Here is a 21,082-nt window from a genome sequence, read left to right as displayed (position 1 = left end):
CCTGACTAATGCACACTGCTTCATATAGAACCAGCCTAAAAAAACTGGGCTAAGGAGTTACATTTTACTGAAAAAAAATCACTAAGAATATAGAATCAGGATAGAATCTCTCATCTCAAAAACTAGTTTCTCACAAAACCACAAGAGAAAAAATTAATTAGCTGCTGACTGCAATAGAATTTTTTTTTTAAATACTTCTAAGCAGAATTTGGCCAGATTGAGGTATTATCAATTTACTGCTTTTCCCCAAGCAAAAGGGTCAAGTATTCAATTTCACGTGCAACGTCAGAAACACCTACCAATTATAAATTCTTGAATGAGGTCAAATGAATGGCAGGCAGAAATGTTCTCAGAAATCCATTGAATGATCTTTAAAAATAAGAAGACAGAACTCTGTTGGAATTTAAATCTTCACACTGTCCCCATCATCAGAGCCGTACAAGTATGAATATGAATCTTTGTTATTCTGTATCTATTTTTGAATTGCCTAAGAAAGCACTCACTTCCCTTTATCTTCAAGATACATAATGCAAGACTGTGTGAGTAAAACAGTATTATAATGAGGTCTGTTTTATAAACATCTTTTTAATTAATGCCTGGGCTAGGATCCAAATAAACCTTCTCCAACCCAATGTCTGTTAGAGTATGTATGTTACAGCAAAGTAGCAGTGGGAAGCCATGGGATATGGGAGGAAAAACAAAACAAAACATGAAGCTTGGAGGCAGGGGACTAACCATCTAATCTTTGGGAACTTCGCTGTACTGCCCTCCCAAAAGAGGAATGGTCCCTGTTACATCACCAGTTCTCTAAACCAATCTGCTTAACCATCCCCGCCTGTTGGAGAAATGAAGTGCCTCATTCCTTCCCTCAGGTTCACTGGCACTGCAACGTATGCCGAGCCACAGAGCACCTCACACTTCTGCTCCTACTCATAAGCTATTTTTATTCTCAAACCTGTTTATGCTTATTTTCACAAGCATACAATTAGATAATACAATAAAATAGTAACATAAACAAGGGAAAATGGATGCAAAAAAGAGTATTGTTGGATCAATAAGGGGATAAGTTGAATGCTCTGGAAAGACTCAACAAAGGCATGTCTTTAAAAACTTATTAAAGAACTAAGTGTAGGTGAAACAACCAAAAAAGACTGGGAAAAAATTGTACTATATACACAGATTGCCTTAGAAGGGTCTTAAATTAGCAATCCCCTTAAAAATGAAAAAAGAAGAAAGTAATAGAAATCAAATATAAAAAATAATTAGTGATGTATGCAAGAAAAATAATTTTGAATTCCAATGAGCTGATGCATACCACAGAAAGGGCCTTTATCTACATGAAAAGGTAGATGATAAATGTATATTCATATGATTTAAGTTAAAATAAAATGTTTATCTCTTTTTTTTTTTTCAATTAACCAACCACCCATTCATCCTAATCAAGTCCGATATGGGGGGAGCTTTAAAAATTAAACAATACAGAATATGTGAAAGTGATTTATTAACTAAAATGTGCAATACAAACATGAACCGCTTTTGCTAACACGGATAACAAACGTCTGCCACTGCAGTTTGGTCCTTGTGATGATATACACCAGATGCAAAACAGGAGAAAAAGTAGATATTTGAGAAACTCATTATTTACCGAGCATTTCCTAGGAATGTTACTGATGTGGCTAACTATTCAGTCTAGAAAAAAGTACTCGAAAGAATCAACAGGCCTTCACAGTCTGAGGTCTGGGAGGATCCATCAAAAAGGAGCACAAGAAATGTCATAAACCTCAAGTGACTGTTTGCCAAATAAAAATAGCTTCTGTTCATTTTCAATCCCTAAATAAATGCAGTTGATATTGTCTAACTGCCAAGTTTTAAACTGGAACTATGTCGTCACCTGGGCTTCCAGGGACCGTGGGTCTCCGCCACACGACAGCAGGCCGTGCAGCGCGGCCAGCCTCTCCCAGTCTCGGCACGTGCGCCGCAGGAGCCCCAATAAGTACGTCTGGCTGAGGAGAGCCCTGTGCAGCTGCCCAGAGGCCCCGTCCAGCAGCAGGCCGCCTGCCAGCGACTGCAAAGGAGTAGGAGGTAGCATATCAATCATTTCATTTTCTCCTGGCCAAAAAAAAAGGGGGGGGGGGGGGAGGGAGAAAAAAAGAAATCAGCAAATAAATGAGCTTCATCCCACCCAAACGTAAATTTAAAACCAAAATGAACGCACATGGGTGATATTCATGGGAAAAAACTACAGCCATACCTGTCAGAAACAGACTGTGGCAGATCAAGTCTGGATGCTGAATGTTAAGTAGATGAAAGAAATGACCAGGTAAGTAAACAGCCACATAATAGTCTGTAGAAGAGAAAAGCAGAAGTCATCGATGTGTGGTAAGAGCTGCAGAGACACATACAGAGCCCAGAACTTCACATTAGCCCTCTTTTCTTTGAACTTCTCAACACATAAACGTTTTTACCTATGTAATAACAGGCTTTAGTAAGTTTCATCAACCAACTAACATCTTCAGTTTTTGTTTAAATTCCTAACAGCCAGATCTCATTTAGGTCTACCTGTGGATAATTTTCAGATATTTGACCATGGTTATCTCAAGCTATATTTGCAGTTTTACTTCTAAATCAATTGTGGACTTACATGAATCTAAACTGTCTGACAGGAAATGGAACAAAAAATCTCAAGCAACATGAATTTTGCCTTAATTTGATAGGCAGGTAATATAGCTTATAATGGAAATTTTCTTAATTGCTTCTGCCAGTTTGAGGAGTACTTAAAATTTGGTTTCCTGTGTTTGTCCAATCACTGTCACCATCATTATCGTCGTCGTTGTCATCGTCATCGTCATCATTTTGTTTAGAGAATTTTGAAACTGACATTCGTCAAAACAATTCCCCTCAAGTATTCTGACACTTTATGAAGTTCTAATTTATTCCCTCTAGCTAGCAGACTTCACACCTTCACAGTCCCTGCATTAGATATTTCTGAACCAAAAACATTCGTACACAGATTGAGACAAAGTGTAAAATAGATTTCTGGAGAATGGGAGGGTAGAAGGAGCCCTTCCCAATACTTTTTCTAGGATCTTCGAGAAACAAATTCATACAGTAGTATTGAATTTAATATAGATGAAACATTTAGATTATAAATGAGCTAGCTGGACTCTGTTCCCTAGAAGCAAAAACACATGCTAATAATTTGCATCAAAGGTGTTCTGGGGAGAAGAAAGGAAAGAGGATGTAAAATTCTAACCAGTGTCCTTTTGGCCTCTGTGGATTGAGTGATGTTAAAATGCTTAGCACAAATGGTTGCAATAATCTTATTTTTATGCCAACACTTATTAGGCATCAAATAACCTAGCTTCACTCCTACCCCTACCACTTAACCAGCTAACCAAGGGGTTAGTATGTCAGAGGCAGCATTTGGAAATCTGTGAGGATGCTTTGGACTGTCACAATCTCTGGGGTTTTGAGGGTAGGGGTAGGGTTCTAATGGCATTTGCTGAGGTGGGCATCCCAGGGATATTAAACGTGTAGAAAAGTCCCACACAAAAAAATTACTGTCTCACCAAAAATGTCAATAATGCTTCTATTAAGAAATACTGAAGGAAGCTTGGGCATGCTTCTCACCCTTTCTAAGCCTGTTTCATCTTCTGTAAAACAGGGATGATTTTACAGAGCAGATTATTGCAAGGACTAAGATAACTTAAGTAAAATATTTAGCAAACAGCATTCACTAAAAAATACTAGCTTTTTATTTTAAATGTAGCTTTCTCCTGCAGAGGTGTTTTGGGTTCGTGAGAAATTTAAAAAACTGTATTCTTTAATATTTTCAGTCAATAAAAACCTCTTTCACTAGAAACACAAAAAATGGGAAATTGCATGTAATTAATAGCCAGACATGCATCATTCAAAAAGAGTATTATTGTCGTGATCAAAATCACCTCTACAACGTCTTACTCTTTGGTACAATTTTGTGCCTATAAAATAAAATATGCTTTAAAAAGGAAAGACAACTTATTTAAGAGCTATTTTTACAAAGCTCTAGTATATCTGCCTTATCCACACTCTGAAGACCACTGATTAAACTATTCCTGGCCTTTATTTTCCCAGGGATTAAAAAAAGGAAGGGGTACCTTTGCCCTCATAAAATGCTAATTTTCTTCTGTGGCAGGTTCCCCACATCATTTTTAAGGTGGGATGCTGATATGGTATTGCTGATAAGAATCAAGTCCCAGACCCAAGAGAACTTTACTCTTATCACAAGAAGCGATGGAACTTGGCCTCTCGAACACAATTTCCCACAGTTTCAGAGCTATGCTAAAATTCGCCACATACTGGCCCTCTTAGCATAAAATATCCAATCTAATCAATATGATCATGCAAAATAAAAATCTTTCTAAGGACTTTCCTTACATTTTTCATTCTCACATTGACCAGCTCCCTCACATCTTACAAACCTGTGTTGTGATAATAGACAGCCTCAGAAATGTGAGATTGGTGGAAGAAGCCATCAAAGAATCATGTGCTTTAAAACTGAAGTTTGTCTTTTCTAAATACTGTATCATGTCCCATATATAGCAAATGACAGTCCTGTTACTTACTCACCTGCTAAATGGTCTATACCCCATATCCCAATTAGTCTGGAAAAGCTTTCATTAAAAAGGTACAATACACCCTCTTTTTATCTTCTTCTTTGCAGACTCCCTTAATATGCTCAAACTAATACTTAGGTTTCCCTTACATATTTACTCAATGAGAAGCTGCTTATTCAAGCTGAGTAAGCATTTATAGGACTAGAAGTTTGTAGTGATTAGCATCAGGAAATGGACTTTGTCCTCTCTACAATCAAAAGACAGCAAGAAAAAAGAAAGGCAACACTATGCATTTTTTTCTCATAGGCTATTAGGGAATATCTATTCACTGTCATCACTTTTATACTAAAAAATGGCTTTTTTAAAGTGCTACCAAAAACATAAAGTTCACAGCCTAGGTTTTCTGAAATAAAGGGAGATGCATCATCCTCAAAAGGCTGAAGACAGGAAGGCTTGTTTCAGGAGAAAACCTCTCTCTCCCAATAGTGCCTGTCATGACTACTGGAATCCCAAAACAGTATAACAAAACATGGTGCCCAGAGATGAAAATGGATGTAGAGGGAGGCACAATGTGTACCGGAAGGTAAAGGCAGGGCAGAGAAGGACATCCCTCCACCACCTACCAAGATTGAGAAAAGTAACAGCCTGTGCTTCAAGTGAGTCAGCACTTCCAAGAGCAGCAGTGAAGGTCTTTCTGTGCCCTGCAGAGAGAGTGCAGGATGTGAGAGAAAGGACATTAAAAAACAAATAGTGAAACGTCTGGCCAAGGCAGTGACTCTGTGTAAAACTCTCAACACTTGGTTACTGTGGAACTGATAAAGCAAGTGTCTTCAGACTTCTCAGGTACATGGTTCCACATCACACGCCAGTGCTACCACTGAAGACAGGTCGCCTAACCCAGTAGTTATTCTTGGTTCGTGTCTAACCTCAGACCTTAAGAGGCAGGTAGTGCAGGAGGGAAGGATTCAAAGGAATGTACTTAGAGATCTAAGAGATGGAGGAAACCAGGTGATCTCATCTGGTCCTCATGCCTCAGGGGTCATGGACACATATTGGCAGTATTAAGATCTTCCAAGACTTCTTTGAGACACGAATGAATAGTTAGAAAGGATAGTAGACTCTCTACCGGACTCAGCCTCCTGGATTTCATTCACTGCATTTCTAACTCTTCCTTTTCAAAAGAGTTTTATTTACTGGTTTTAGTCAATGGATTAAACATTAGAAAAATGTGTGAAAACTTTGCACAAAACCTCAAACTTTTAACTGTTTAAACAAATATATTTAGTTCTGACATTACTTTTGGTTCTTAAACTTTTTTACCTTGATCTGTAATCTCTGAAAGTAATATAAAGCACTCTTGCAGAATAATCCTAGTGTGGTCTGGTATACTAGTTTAAAAACACAGAGCAAAGTCCATCTTTGGCAATAACTCTAAATAATGCACAAATACAAAATTTTAAGGAATTAAACATTCAAAATAAATGCTCTTTAGTGTTGGTTTAGACTAAACTAATAGGTGCATGTTATGACTGACCTTAGAACTGAAAAAGTTTGGGCACTGCATGCCTGCTCCCCAGCCTGACTGTCAATATATCAATTTCTCAGGCCACAGATGTATAAAATAGGGTATAGGCAGGCTGAGACCGCAGAAGCTTTCAACTTAAACCCTATGTAACTATGTAAATTAAATCTATAGATACTTTTCAATTAGTAGTAATAAACAAGCAATCACACTTTATGTAAGTATGTCTACTAGGATAGGTCCAAAGGCCTAGAAAAAGAAATAGGCCAGGATAAAAAATATATAGCAGATTAACAAAATCAACTAAATTCATATTCACCATTTCTTAATTTCTTCAGGAAACATGTATTATTAAAAGCATCTACATTTACCTAAAAAAAGCAATAGGGTAGGGCACGGACAAGGCCAAACTGATTGCAAAGTAATAGGACTTTAAAACCTATCTGCTAATGTGCTACTATTAGGAAAAACTGATTATGAAGAATAAACAAGAAATACAAACAAATGAAAAGTACCTTTATGAAAATAAAACACTGAATACGTGATTTGTTGCCAAGAGTCAAACTTCGGACTGTAACATACACATAAACTCCCTAGAAATAAGAAGATACTTAGTGGTGATTAACAGAATCTGTGTCATAGGCAATAAGTTTCCTAACTTTAACCTTTCTTAATATTCTACCATATTAGACGTCCTCTCTATCTAACCCAAAGATATCTCCCAAATTCTAGAAGAGGTTTATTAACTAGTTGCTAAGAAATTTCAAGTCAACAATTATCCAACACAATGAACTATAAACAATGGACTATAAATTGAAGGATAGAAAGATGAATATGAGAGCCTAGAAGTCTAAAGGGGGTTTCAAAGCTTCACGACATCCTCCTAAAATAGATATCTTGCCTTCCCCTCTTATCTAACTTGCCTTCTAGTCATTACCAATAGCTACAGACCCCTATTTATAAAAACTGTGTTCTTTTGCACAGAAAACTTCCAATCTTTCTGGTTACATAAATTTAAAGACAAATTGTGATCAATTTTATATGGCAATAAGAGCAAACAGTGTGTGAGCCCATCCCCACCTCTATTTGGGTCCCTGAGAGCCTTGGCCCAAGGCAAAAGGAAAGCTCTCAGCATAGAGTGAGTGGCCTTTCCATATGAGCCCTGACCACATTCACTTGCCCCTTCTATCTAGGCCACTCTCAACCTCTCCACCTCCCTCAGTGTGTAAAAAACTGCACATTATCTCTGACTGCTGCTACTGCAAGGATAGACCAGGTAATATCAGTAACCTACAAATGAGGCACGATGCTTTAACTGAGACTTCTACTCTAATGCTCAAGTTCATGTGAGTAACTGAAAGAGGAGATTCCCAGGTTAGAAAGGAACTTAACAAGGAGTCTAGAAACCTGGGTTCTAATCCCAGAACTAATAATATATAGCTGTGTGAATTCAAAACTGACTCTACTTCAGTGAATCTCATTATTTCCTCTATTACATGCAATTTTGATACTTCATCAAATAATCATGGTAGAAAAAGAATTCATTTTTCCCTAAAAAAGGCTATTCACGGATATTTATGGGCAGATAGCTGTTACATATTTCTGACTTTAATGACATTTAAAACTGTACTATTAGAAATACCTTTTATTGCAATAGCTTGAAAACATAAAACAACAAAAAAATAATGATTTTATAATATGAAAATGGCAACATTTCTATTAGGTGTAAAATGACTGTTATGGTTACTGAATGTGTAGCAATAACTTTTTTTTAAAAATTACAGGAGAGTCATTGATAATAAAAATAATGCCATTAATAAAGCATAACAGAAATAATAATTATGAGTCTCAAAATCCCCATGAACCTTTGGACTACTTTCATATCATAAACATGTTGCCAGCTAAGCTACTGGTTTATCCAGCTCTATCTTGTTCTATGAATTTTGATTTATGTAGGATTTTCGCCACAATTACAAGAATGGTCTAACATCAGTAAATCAATTCATATAATGCACAAATCCATAAGTCCAATAATACAAAACTAATCATTGATAAGCAAGGAAAGGACACTAGAATGATCCACATGATAAGAAAGTAGAGTTAGAGACATCAATAGAACTCACGGTTAGGTTAATATAGTTATAGATGGTTACATAAAAATATTTATAGAATATAAATATTTATAGAAATGTGTATATATACAAGTTAATATACAGACATATATATTTTTTGCTGTGTTAATGTTATCACAGGACCAATGAGCATACACAGCATCCCAGATCTTAGTTTCTAATACCTTCTCTACTAATAAAATGAATCAGGGCCCCCTGAGAATGATCAAAGAACTAAAGCAGGAAATATACAACACAAGTCTAGAACATCCAATAGTGCCAGAAAGTAAGGAAGTACACACATACAAAAAAAACACATTAATGCAGTATGTCAAAGGGGAACAGGAGCCAATCAAAAGAGCTCCCAATGGCCAAAATTCAAATAATTTGAAATAAAAATAAAATAAAGTAGTAATAGATTATAACCCAACATATCAAAGAAATACTCATGAGTCCATACTGATATAAATGATTGAATAAATGAACAAATGGTGGAGAAAGATAAATCTCCCATGCAAAAGAGTTCCAAATAATTTATGAAGGTGCGCCACACTAAAGGAGAGGGAGCATAGCACCCTACTCCTTAATTATGGGCTATGCATAGAGACTTCCTTCCAAAAGGTGCAGTATGAAATAGGGAAAAAGGATTAACTTTACAGTGGAGAAACTTGCAAACACTACTACCTTCATCCAGGTAATCAAGGTCAACTTCAACAGTCATAAATCATGTTGATAATATGTACCCTTGATATAATATGATGAAAATGGCACTTTACTTCTATGATCTTCTTTCCAAAATGCCTAATCCCAACCTAATCATGAGAAAAACATTAGACAAATTCCAATATAGGTGCATCCTACAATATACCTGACCAGTATTCCTCAAAACTGTTGAAGACATCAAAAACAAGAAAAAGTCTGTAAAACTAGCATAGCCAAGAAGAGAGGAGATATGAAAACTCAACATAATCTGGTATCTTAGATGGTATTCTGGAAGAGAAAAAGATCATTAGATAAAAAAAATAATAAGGAAATCTGAATAAAGTATGGACTTTAATAATAATATATTGATATTGATTCATTAATTGTAACAAATATACCATACTAATATAAGCTAATAATAGGGAAAACTGTATACAGGAGTATATAGGAATCCTGCATTATCTTCTACAACTTTTCTATAAATCTAAAACTGTTCTGAAAAATAAAGTCCATTTAAAAATTAATAATTATTTCAATAGATGCCAAAAAGCAATGATGAAATCTAGTACCCATTTATTTTCAAAACTATGAATAGAAGGATCTTTGCTAGCATTACAAAAAATAACCATCCTAAACCAAATACATCCTCCCAGAAATATCTCCATTAAAAACAAGATAAAAGAAGTATCTGCTCTCCTCACTGTACTTAACATTACTGAATTGATCAAAAACTCCTGAATAAACAGAAAAACAGAACCAAGAAGTGTAACTACTGGACAGAAGGAAATTATCACTATTTTCAGATATTATTTTTTATATACTTAGGTTGATTCCTAAAATCAACCAGAAAAATTAATCTCTCTCTTACACATCAGCAATGGCAGAGGCAATAAAAACATAAAATATCCAGAAAGAACCTCAAGAAGATTCCTGAAAAAAACTATATAGAGAAAATTATAAAAATTTACTATGTTCAACCAAGGGCTTTATCCAAGATCTTACAAAAGTTGCATGCACTAAGTTTACTTTTCAGAAACCTAAAACCTTCAGATGGTTCTCAGGCCAGTTAAGTCCTGAACTCCAGAGTGCTAGTCTCTCCAAGAGCATCAATCTGTCCCATCCCCTTATCCATATTGTTGACACCCCTTTTCAACATGAAAATAGTTAGAATGGGCAAACCAAATATCCCTCAAGAGTGAGAGAAGGATCAAAGAAGGAGTTATAAAAGAGAAGTTAGAATTTAACAAATGAGTTCTGATTCATTACATTGATATATCTCTTTTTCCTTTTCTCTTGTTTTGGGGGGGTTGCATGTTCTGGGAATCGAACCCAGGTCTCCCACATGGAAGGCAGGCATTCTAACCACTGAACTACCTGTGCACCCTATACTGATATTTCTTTTCAGTCTCCAGTGCCTTGACGTAGCTAGAAGGAAAAACTGAAATTGTTGAACTGTAACCCATACCAAACTCTGAAATCTGCCCTATAACTACTTGTTAAAATGTACTTTGAAATTTATTACTTTTTTGTATATATATTTTACAACAAGAAATGTTAAAAAAGGGAAAAAGTGTACTATGTTCAAATGATAATGAATATTATAAATATCAACTCTTGGCAAACTGATTAAGGTAATTTGAATCAAAATCTCAATAGAATTTGCATATTTTACCAATTTTGTTCTAAAATTCAACTATGGGGGGGAATGGGAAAGAATACCTAAGGATGTTTTAAAAAGAAAACAAGAAATAATGTGATGGGGTTAATCTAACAGATATTTAGTCATACTGTTAAGCTACAGTAATTAAAATGGAACATGATAAAATTAATGGAAAACAAATATAAACTATAACACCACAAAAATAACATTAAAGGTGCATGATATATCAATAAAAAATAACCCATTCAATAAATAGTGCTCTTATAATTCACTAGTTATATGAGAAAAAAATAAAGTTAAATTCTCAACTCACACAATAACCAAAATAGATTATTTTAAGTAAGAGTCAACTGAAAAAAAATTTTTTTTAAGATATATTTACCTTAATTACTCAACAGGGAAGGATTTAAAAGCTTAAAAACAGTGAAAGAAATCACAAAAGAAAAAATCAACTTATCTGATTATACAAAAACTAAAATTCATTTACAATATTAAAATGAAAATAAAAACACATAGTAAATGCCATAAAGCATTGATACAACCAATACAATCAATAAAGAATCCCTTTAATACATAATAAAACACTAGAATCTCAATTGATAAGGAGGCAAAGGACATGATCAAGAGGAGAAAGAATTACTAGCAAACACACAAAAAATTTAGACTCTAGAAATAAAAATTAAACCAAAGCACCATGTTTTCCCCTTCAAATTAGCAAAATTTTTAAGACGATAGTCAGTGCTGTCAAGGGAGCAGTGGAAAGAACATTCTGACACAGTAGCAGTGGGAGAGTGAACTAGAATAACCTCTCTGAAAAAAAATTTTGCAGAATTAAATATAGTAATTCCTGCTGACCCCATAATTCTTTCAGGAATCTATCCTGAAGAATTAACATGAAAGGTCAACAAAATGAGGAGGACAATAACCTCCGTTCTAGCAAAATTTTCTGTACATTGTCCTTTAAATAATGGAGATTATTATCTCCCTTATTTTGAAGAAAGTTAAAAGTGAGATGTAGAACAAAGGTGCCTTAATACATACACTGAGAACCATATTCAGATCTCATAAGCAAATATTTCCAAGTTGTTAGATAATAGCTTACTTTCCTCTTCCAATCCCAAAGGGGGAAGGGGAAACACAGCAAGGTGAAATGGGATGTGCACGGACTATAAAGCTGCCCAACAGAAATTTCTGTGACAGAAATGTTCTATATCTGCACTGTCCCATAGGGTAGCCGCTAGTCACATGTGGTTACCGAGCACCTGAAATGTGGCTAGTGCGACTAAAGAAATTTTTATTTATTTTTATTTTAATTAATTTAAATTACCCCCAGGTAGTTAGTGACTACCATGTTGGACAATAAGCACAGCTCATCTGGTTTCTTATCCCTGACAGTATATTTAAATTTACCTGGAATCATAGATGCCCAGGCCATACCCATGATCAATTAAATCAGAATCTCTGGGGGTGATACTTGGGCATCAGTATTTTTTTTAAGCTCCAAAAGTGATTCTAATGTATAGCCAAAGTTGAGAACTACCTTCTAGAATCAGACAGACCTAGATTTGAATCCTGGTTTTCTGACTTACTGAGTATTATTTTTCCTTCAACATGTTAATTAATCTCTCTAAGCTTCATTTTTTTCATCTGTAAGTAAGGAAAATAATTAGAAACCAACCTATAAGATTTTTATGTGAAAACTAAATGTGATAATGTATTAAAGCTCTAGTAAAGAAGCTATATCTGGCTATAAAAGTTGGTTGCTATTATTATTATTATGGTTAATTTTGTTGCTATTTACAAGTTAGGGGAAGTTACAGTTTGAAAAGACAAAGCATCCTCTTAATGGTGTACCCATTTATTAAACATCTCTTAATGGGTACATCCATTGATAGATAATAAATATCTATCAATGATGAAGATAACATCTTAAAGTTGGGTACACTTCAGGAAACCATTTGGACAACTAAGGCTATTATGGACAAAGTTTTCTAAGGGAAATTATCTCATTGGAATGATTATTAAAAGGCTCTATAAAATACTAAAACATTGGCATAAATCTGAGTATGAAGAGCAAGCCTTGCAATTGTATGAACAGAATGGATGATTTAGTCTTTTCATCATTCATCCCTCCTAGTGGATGGTATATGAGAAACAGCAGCAACAACTTAGAACATAGAAGCACTTAGAAATAGTGCTTCAGGGTGGACTAAGAGACAGGAACAGAAGGAGAATTATTTTCTTTCCTCTAAGGCTAAGAAAAGTCTCAATGATTAGTTTACTCTCATAATTTTAAGATTTATCAGAAAAATCTATGCGAACTCACTATCTTAAATGATACTTAAGTGGCCTTACAACAGCAACAGCATTTGCCCACCATCAACTCTCGCTGGTACTCCCAAAGGTTAACCTATAATTCCTTGGAAGGTAGCTGCTTTCATTTCTCAGAGCAGACAAAGCTCAAGACAAGGATGCTTTAAAATAATGCAAGAAGTAACGCTAAAAGGACAAAGTAGCTCCCCCTGACCAAGTTGTAACAATTAAATATCAAATATTCTTATATCATCATAATTAGTGCAAACTGTTGAAATAAGTCAAGTTTGTATAAGGCCCAAAGACTCTCAACATTAATTTCATGAATCGTGTAACACATGTTTCTGGACTCCATCTCAGAGGACTGCTAAATTCTGTATTATACAGGATGCTGTAATGGGATTAGATTCTTTGGTCCCTTACTTCTCCAATCCTGTTTCACTAAAGTAGTTTCATTTGTTTTTTAACCACAAAGACAAAAACCAGTGTTTGAAAAATACTTCAGGGGATACAGAAACTGACAACTTATTAGCAAAAAAAAAGAGGGTGTTTCTCTAACATTTCTTCTTAAATCTGGAAGCATCCCACTTGTAACAGGTTTTTTGTTTTGCTTAGCTTTTTCAGCAGAAATATTACTTCTTTCTCTTAATCCCTCAAACTGGATTATGAAGGGACTTCTGTGACTGAGGAGAACTTAGTATGGTCAGGAAAAAATGAGATAGATGATAAAGGAATGAGGGAAGGGGGCAATTTGCAGGACTACGAATAGGGTGGGATGTCTTGAAAGGAGGGAGAAACAGGGATGAACTGGCTAAAGTAGAACATACACGAAGATACCAGTACCTCCTATTAAGCCTGCATCATACTCTCTTGTTTTAGCTTTCTAACTGCTAAAACAAACACCATACAATGGGTATGATTAACAAAAGAAATTTATTGGCTCCTAGTTTCAGAAATCAGAGGGCTTGCTTCCTCCCCAGTCAGTATATTTCATCTGTCCAGCAATCTGAGGGGTTCCTTGGCCTTTCCATCACATGGTAATGCACATGCTGATGCATTCTCCTTTCTCCTGCAGGTTCCATTGACTTCCAGCTTCCTGCTGCTCTTTGTGGCTTCTTTCTCCTCCCGACTTACACTCTGTTTATGAAGGTCCCCATAATTTGAATTGAAGCCCAGCCTGATTTGGCGGAGCCACACCTTAACTGAAGTAACCTCCTCAAAATGTCCTATTTGCAATGAGTCCACACTCACCAAAATGTAGACCAAGACTAAGAATATGTACAACCTGGGGTATACAATTCAATCTATCACAGTCTGTCTTTTGGATCCCCAAAAGACATGATCTTCCCATATGCAAAATATATTCCTTCCATCAAAACATACCAAAAGCCTTAATTCATTTCAGTGGCAATGCTAAGTATAAACTCTCTTCAGTCAGTTATGGTTGTGGTTCATTCTAGGGCATGATTCCTCCAAATGTGATGGGCCTGTGAAACCCAGAGAACAAGTTATCTGCTTCCAATATACAACGGAGGGACACACATAGGATAAACATTCCCATTCCAGAAGAGAAAAATTGGAAAGTAAACAGGAGTAATACGTCCTAAACAAATGCAAAACTCAGGAGGGCAAACTCCATTAGTCCCCTTTTTTTTAAGCACCTTTTGAAATATATTCACATACAATACAAATCCATCCAAAGTATACAATCAGTGGTTCACAGTATAATCATATAGTTTTGCATTCATCATCATAATCAATTTCTGAACATTTTCATTACTCAAAAAAAAAAATTTTCATACCTTTTATCCTTCCTATTATTGATCCTTAACATTAGTGTGGTAGATTTCTTACTGTTGATGAAAGAATACTAAAATATTATTATTAACTATAGTCCATAGTTTGCATTAGGTACATTTTCCCCCATATACCATTCTATTACTAATTCCTGTAATAGCGACTTACATTTGTTCTAGTTCATGAGAGGACATTTTAATATTTGTAGTATTTATCACAGTCATGGCCCACCACAGGATTCACTGTGTTACACAGTCCATGTTTTATCGTCGAGCTTTCCTTCTAATGACATACATGACCCTAAACTTCCCCCCTTTCAACCACAAGCACACACACAATTCAGTGCTGTTAATTACACTCACCATAATGTGCACCATTACCTCCATTCATTTCCAAACATTTAAATTCAACCCAGTTAAAAATTCTGCACATATTAAGCATCGGCTTCCCGTTCTCTACCTTCACTCCAACTCCTGGTCACCTATATTCTAGATTTTAACTCTATGAGTATACTTAGTTCATATTAGTGAGATCATACAATATTTATCCTTTTGTATCTGACTTATTTCTGTCAACACAAGATCCTCAAGATTCATTCATGTTCCACATGCTTCAGGATTTCATTCCTTCTTACTGCTGAATAATACTCCACTATATGTATATACCACATTTTGTATATTCATTCATCATTTGATGAACACTTGGGTTGTTTCCATCTTTTGGTAATTTTGAACAATGTTGCTATGAACACTGGTATACAAATGTCTGTTCACATCCCTACTTTCACTTCTCCTGAGTGAATACTTAGCAGCAGGATAGCCAGGTCATATGGCAATTCTATACTTAACTTCCTGAGGCTCCACCAAAGAGTCTTCCACAGCAGCTGTACCATTTTACATTCCCACCAATAGTAAGTGTTCCTATTTCTCCACATCCTTTCCTATACTTGTAGTTTCCTGCTTGTCTTTTAGATGACATTCTAGTAGTGTGAGATGTTTTCTCATGGCTTTGATTTACATTTCACTGTTAGTGATGTTGAACATCTTTTCCTGTACTTTTTAGCCATCTGTAAATCCTCTTTGGAAAAAAGTCTATTTAAGTCTTTTGCCATTTTTTTAATTCGGTTGTTTGTCTTTTTATTTTATTTTTTTTTAACTTTTTTTATTAATTAAAAAAATTAACAAACAAAACATTAAGATATCATTCCATTCTACATATACAATCAGTAATTCTTAATATCATCACATAGTTGCATATTCATCATTTCTTAGAACATTTGCATCAATTTAGAAAAAGAAATAAAAAGACAACAGAAAAAGAAATAAAACGATAACAGAGAAACAAAAGATTATACATACCATACCCCTTACCCCTCGCTTTCATTTACCACTAGCATTTCAAACTAAATTTATTTTAACATTTGTTCCCCCTATTATTTATTTTTATTTCATATGTTCTACTTTTCTGTTGATATAGTAGCTAAAAGGAGCATCAGACATAAGGTTTTCACATTCACAGAGTCTCATTGTGAAAGCTATATCATTGTTCAATCATCATCAAGAAACATGGCTACTGGAACACAGCTCTACATTTTCAGGCAGTTCCCTCCAGCCTCTCCGCTACATCTTGAACAACAAGGTGATATCTACTTAATGCATAAGAATAACCTCCAGGATAACCTCTCAACTCTGGAATCTCTCAGCCCTTGACACTTTGTCTCATTTCACTCTTCCCCCTTTGGTCGAGAAGGTTCTCTCAATCCCTTGATGTTAATTCTCAGCTCATTCTAGGGTTTTTCTCAGTCCCTTGATGCTGAGTCTCAGCTCATTCCAGGATCTCTGTCCCACGTTGTCAGGAAGGTCCACATCCCTGGGAGTCATGTCCCATGCAGAGAGAGGGAGGGTGGTGATACTGCTCGTCATGTTGGCTGGAGAGAGAGGCCACATCTGAGCAACAAAAGAGGCTCTCTTGGGGGTGACTCTTAGGCCTAAATTTTAAGTAGACTTGACCTATCCTTTGTGGGGTTAAGTTTCATATGAACAAACCCCAAGCTCAGCTTATAGCTTTGGTTGTCCCCACTGCTTGTGAGAATATCAAGAATTCAACTTGGGGAAGTTGAATTTCTCCCCACTCTCACCATTCCCCGAAGGGGGCTTGCAAATACTTTTCTAGTCACTGATCAAATCACTCTGGGATTCATCGGGGCATCACTCTGGACAAACCAACAAAATCTCATGTCCTACCTGACATTCCAAGTACTTATGACATTCAATCAAACTATCTACATGAGTTATATTAGGAAATGCTCTAGTCAAAGTATAAATTTTGTAACAAACAAACATTTTTTGCTTTAGTCTCACACTTCAGGTGACATTTTAAAGTATTAATTATCATCTATTTTCAGCACCCTGCAATAATGACATTCCTTTGTTCTTCCTCATGCAAAAACATTTTTAAAATTTGTACATTGTACATTTCACTATTATTATACACTCTAGGCATTCCTAGATTATACCATCTCGATCTTTTTTTTTTTTTTTTTTTTTTTTTTTTTTTTTAAAGGAAAGACAGAGAGAAGGAAGGAAGGATAGAAGGAAGGAAGGAAGGAAGAAAGGGAAACATTTTTAAACATTTTCTTGTTTTATTGTATTCTGTTTCTCCGTTTTTGTTACATGGGCTGGGGCCGGGAATCGAACCGAGGTCCTCCGGCATAGCAGGCAAGCACTTTGCCCGCTGAGCCACCGCGGCCCGCCCACCATCTCGATCTTTACCATCTTTCTTTCTGATTTCATTTATGTCCCCAGCCCTCCTCCCTCTATCATTCTCACATGCAGCTTCATTCAGTGTTTTAACTTAATTACATTACAGTTAGGTAGTATTGTGCTGTCCATTGTCTTTTTATTTTTGAGTTGTAGAACTTCTTTATATATTCTGGAAATTAAACCCTTACCGAATACGTGGTTGTGTTGGTTTGAAACTTTTGTGTACCCCAGAAAAGCCATGTTCTTTAAACCTGATTCAATACTGTTGAGTGGGATCTTTTTAATTAAGCTGTTTCCATGGACATGTGTCTCCACCCATTCAAGGTGGGTTGTTCACAAAAGTCTTTTAAGAGGGAACTATTTTGAAAAAATCTTCAGAGACCACACAGCCAGAGACTTTTGGAGATGCAGAAAGAAAATGCCCCTGGGAAGCTGTTGAAGAAGCCAGGAGAGAAAGCTAACAAATGTCACCATGTACCTTTCCAGCTTACAGAGAAACCCTGAACATCATCAGTTAAGATATATTTCTCTGGATGCCTTAGTTTGGATATTTTCATGGCCTTAGAATTGTAAACTTGCAACTTAATAAATTTCTTTTATAAAAGCCATTCCATTTCTGGAATACTGTATTCTGGCATTTTTAACAAACTAAAACAGTGGGGTGCTGGTTTGAAAGGATGCATGTACCCTTGAAAAGCTATGTTTTAATCCTAATCCCATTTTGTAAAGGTAGCCATTTCTTGTGTGATTTAATCAAGAGTGGTTGTTAGGCTGGATTAGATGGAGGCATGTCTCCACCCATTTGGGTGGGTCTTGATTGGTTTACTGGAGTTCTATAAAAGAGGAAACATTCTGGAGAATGAGAGATTCAGAGAGAGCAGAGAAGAACAACGTAGACACAAGAAGCAGAGAGCCCACAAGCCAGCAACTTTGGAGATGAAGAACGAAAACACCTCCCGGGAACCTCATGAAACAGGAAGCCAGGAGAGAAAGCTAGCAGATGACACCTTGCTCACCATGTGCCCTTCCAGCTGAGAGAGAAACTGTGACTGTGTTCACCATGTGCCTTCTCACTTGAGAGACAAGCCTGAACTTCATTGGCTTTCTTGAACCAAGATATCTCTCTCTGGATGCCTTTGATTGGACATTTCTATAGACTTGTTGTAACTGGGACATTTTCTCGAACTTAGAATTGTAAACTAGCAATTTATTAAATTCCCCTTTTTTAAAAAGTCATTCTGTTTCTGGGATATTGCATTCCAGCATCTAGCAAACTAGAACAGTTGTTTTATGATCTGTATTTCTGTGGGGTCAGTAGTAATGTCTCCCCTTTCATGTCTGATTTTATTTATTTGCATCTTCTCCTTTCTATTTTCTTTGTCAGTTTAGCTAAGGGTTTGTCAACTATATTGATCTTCTCAAAGAGCCAACTTTTGGTTTTGTTAATTTTATTTTTATTTTTGTTCTTGATTTTATTTATTTATGCTCTAATCTTTGTTATTTCTTTCCTTCTGCTTGCTTTGGGATTAGTTCACTGTTCTTTTTTTGGTTCCCCAGGTGTGCAGTTTGGTCTTTGATTTTTGCTTTTTCTTCTTTTTTAATGCATGTGTTTAGGACTATAAATTTCCCTCTCTGCACTGCCATCATTGCATCCCATAAATTTTGATACGTTGTGTTCTCATTTTCATTCATCTCAAGATATTTACTACTTTCTCTTGCAATTTCTTCTGCTACCCACTGGTTGTTTAAGAGTGGGTTGTTTAATTGCTAAAGAGAAAGAGAGAAATTTTATATCATATATGTATACTTTTAGAAGAGTCTAGAGAAAGATTTACAAGGGCATATACCAGATTGTAACCACTGATTAATAGAGTGAGGGAAGTTCTTTACTTTTCTTCATACATATTTATATTCTTTTCAATTTCTGTAATATGGTCATGATACATTTGTGATTTTAAACAATTAATACAAGACAATTAAATGTCAAAAAAAGAGTATTGTTTAACCTCCATATATTTGTGCGTTTTCCCAATCTCTGCCTGTTTATTGATCTCCAGCTTCATTCCATTATATTCATTTATGTTCACAGAAAGCGCTTTGTACAATTTCAATCTTTTTAAATTCACTGACACTTGCTTTGTGACCCAACACATGGTCTATCCTGGAAAATGACCCATAAGCATTTGAGAATATATAGCCATATATCCTACTGTTTTGGGGGTGCAATGTTCTGTAAGTATCTGTTAGGTCTAGTTCTTTTATCATTTCATTCAAGTTTTCTGTTTCCTTTTTGATTCTACATCTAGATATTCTATCTACTGATTGAAGTCTCCAATTATTATTGTAGAGACGTCTATTTTTCCCTTCAGTTCTGCCAGTGTTTGCTGCATGTATTTTGGGACATCTTGGTTAGGTGCATAATTATTTATGATTGCAATTTCTACTTGATAATTGTACCCTTTATCAATATATAATGTCCTTCTTTGCCTCTCATAACAGTTTTGCATTAAAAATCTATTTTGTTCTATATTAGTATAGCTATCCCAGTTTTTTTTTTTTTTTTTTTTGGTTACTGTTTGTATAGAATGTCTTTTTCCAATCTTTCACTTTCAATCAATTTTTATCCTCGGGTCCAAGTTGAGTCTTTTCTAGAAAATATATAGATGGTCTGGCCCAGGCACCACAGGATGAACAATGCCATCCTGACCAAGGGGAAAAGACGTGTAACAAATAAAGTATTAGTGGCTGAGAGAGTTCAAGTAGAGCTGAGAGGCTACTCTGAAGGTTGCTCTTATGCAAATTTCAGTTAGACATTGTTACCTATCATAACTTGCCAAATCCCAACCAAACCATTCCAGCCAATCCTAAAGAACACCTAAGACAATATACATAAGATTCTATAAAGGTTCTATGCGCTAGGATAACTTTCCAGAAACCTACAACCTCCAGATGGGTCCCTGGATCAGATATGTCCTGAAACCTAGAAGGGCCAGCCTTTTCAGAACATCAGCTAGTTTCATCTCCCTACCCCCTTATTACTGACAGCCCTTCCAACATGAAAAAGTTAGAATGGGCACAGCTCAAATACCCCTAAAGAGTGGGAGAAAGATCAAAGGTGATGGTGGAGTCATACAGAGAAGGTAGGATTTAACAAACAAGCATGATTGCTGAATCATTAAAGTGATATTTCTTTTAGTTTCCAGTACCTTAGAGCAGCTAAAAGTAAAAACTTAAAATTGTGTAATTGTAACCCATACCAAACTCTGAAATCTGTTCTACAACTAATTGTTCTGCTGTGCTTTAAATTTATTGCTTTTTTGTTCATATGCTATTTTTTCACAAAAAAGAAAAAAAAGTGATAAAAATATATATATTCCTTCTAGCCTCCAATGCGCAGGAGCAGCTAGAAGAAAAAATTGGTAGCCCATGACAAACTCTGGGATCTGTCCTGTAACTACTTTGTGGAGAGTGCTTTGAAAACTATTGCTTTTTTTTTCTTTCTTTGCTTTGTAATTATGCTATATTATCACAAAAAAAAGTTAAAGAAAAAAAAGCATATAGATGGATCATTATTTTTATCCATTCTACTAATCTGTGTCTTTTCACTGCCAGTTTGTGTC

At 35.6% G+C, this 21,082-nt stretch overlaps 1 protein-coding gene across 6 annotated transcripts in view; it reads right to left on the bottom strand.

Annotated features, from left to right (window-relative positions):
• The window catches only part of GSAP (gamma-secretase activating protein), a 115,504-nt gene that overhangs the window by 35,697 nt on the left and 58,725 nt on the right, over positions 1-21,082 (bottom strand). For 5 of the 6 annotated variants that reach the window (XM_077155738.1, XM_077155647.1, XM_077155645.1 and 2 more), the window contains 5 exons: positions 6,633-6,710; positions 5,219-5,296; positions 2,252-2,344; positions 1,892-2,109; positions 300-369 (listed from right to left, as the gene is read on the bottom strand). In XM_077155738.1, coding sequence (XP_077011853.1) covers positions 300-369; positions 1,892-2,109; positions 2,252-2,344; positions 5,219-5,296; positions 6,633-6,710 — 537 coding nt within the window. The remainder of the gene's footprint in view (positions 1-299; positions 370-1,891; positions 2,110-2,251; positions 2,345-5,218; positions 5,297-6,632; positions 6,711-21,082) is intronic. The other variant, XM_077155687.1, reaches the window with a different exon arrangement.

The sequence above is a fragment of the Tamandua tetradactyla genome, chromosome 1, assembly GCF_023851605.1.
Source record: "Tamandua tetradactyla isolate mTamTet1 chromosome 1, mTamTet1.pri, whole genome shotgun sequence".
In the NCBI taxonomy this organism is placed as follows: Eukaryota; Metazoa; Chordata; class Mammalia; order Pilosa; family Myrmecophagidae; genus Tamandua; species Tamandua tetradactyla.
The sequence above is the reverse complement of the archived record's forward strand: the minus strand, read 5'-3'. Positions and strand labels throughout refer to the sequence as shown.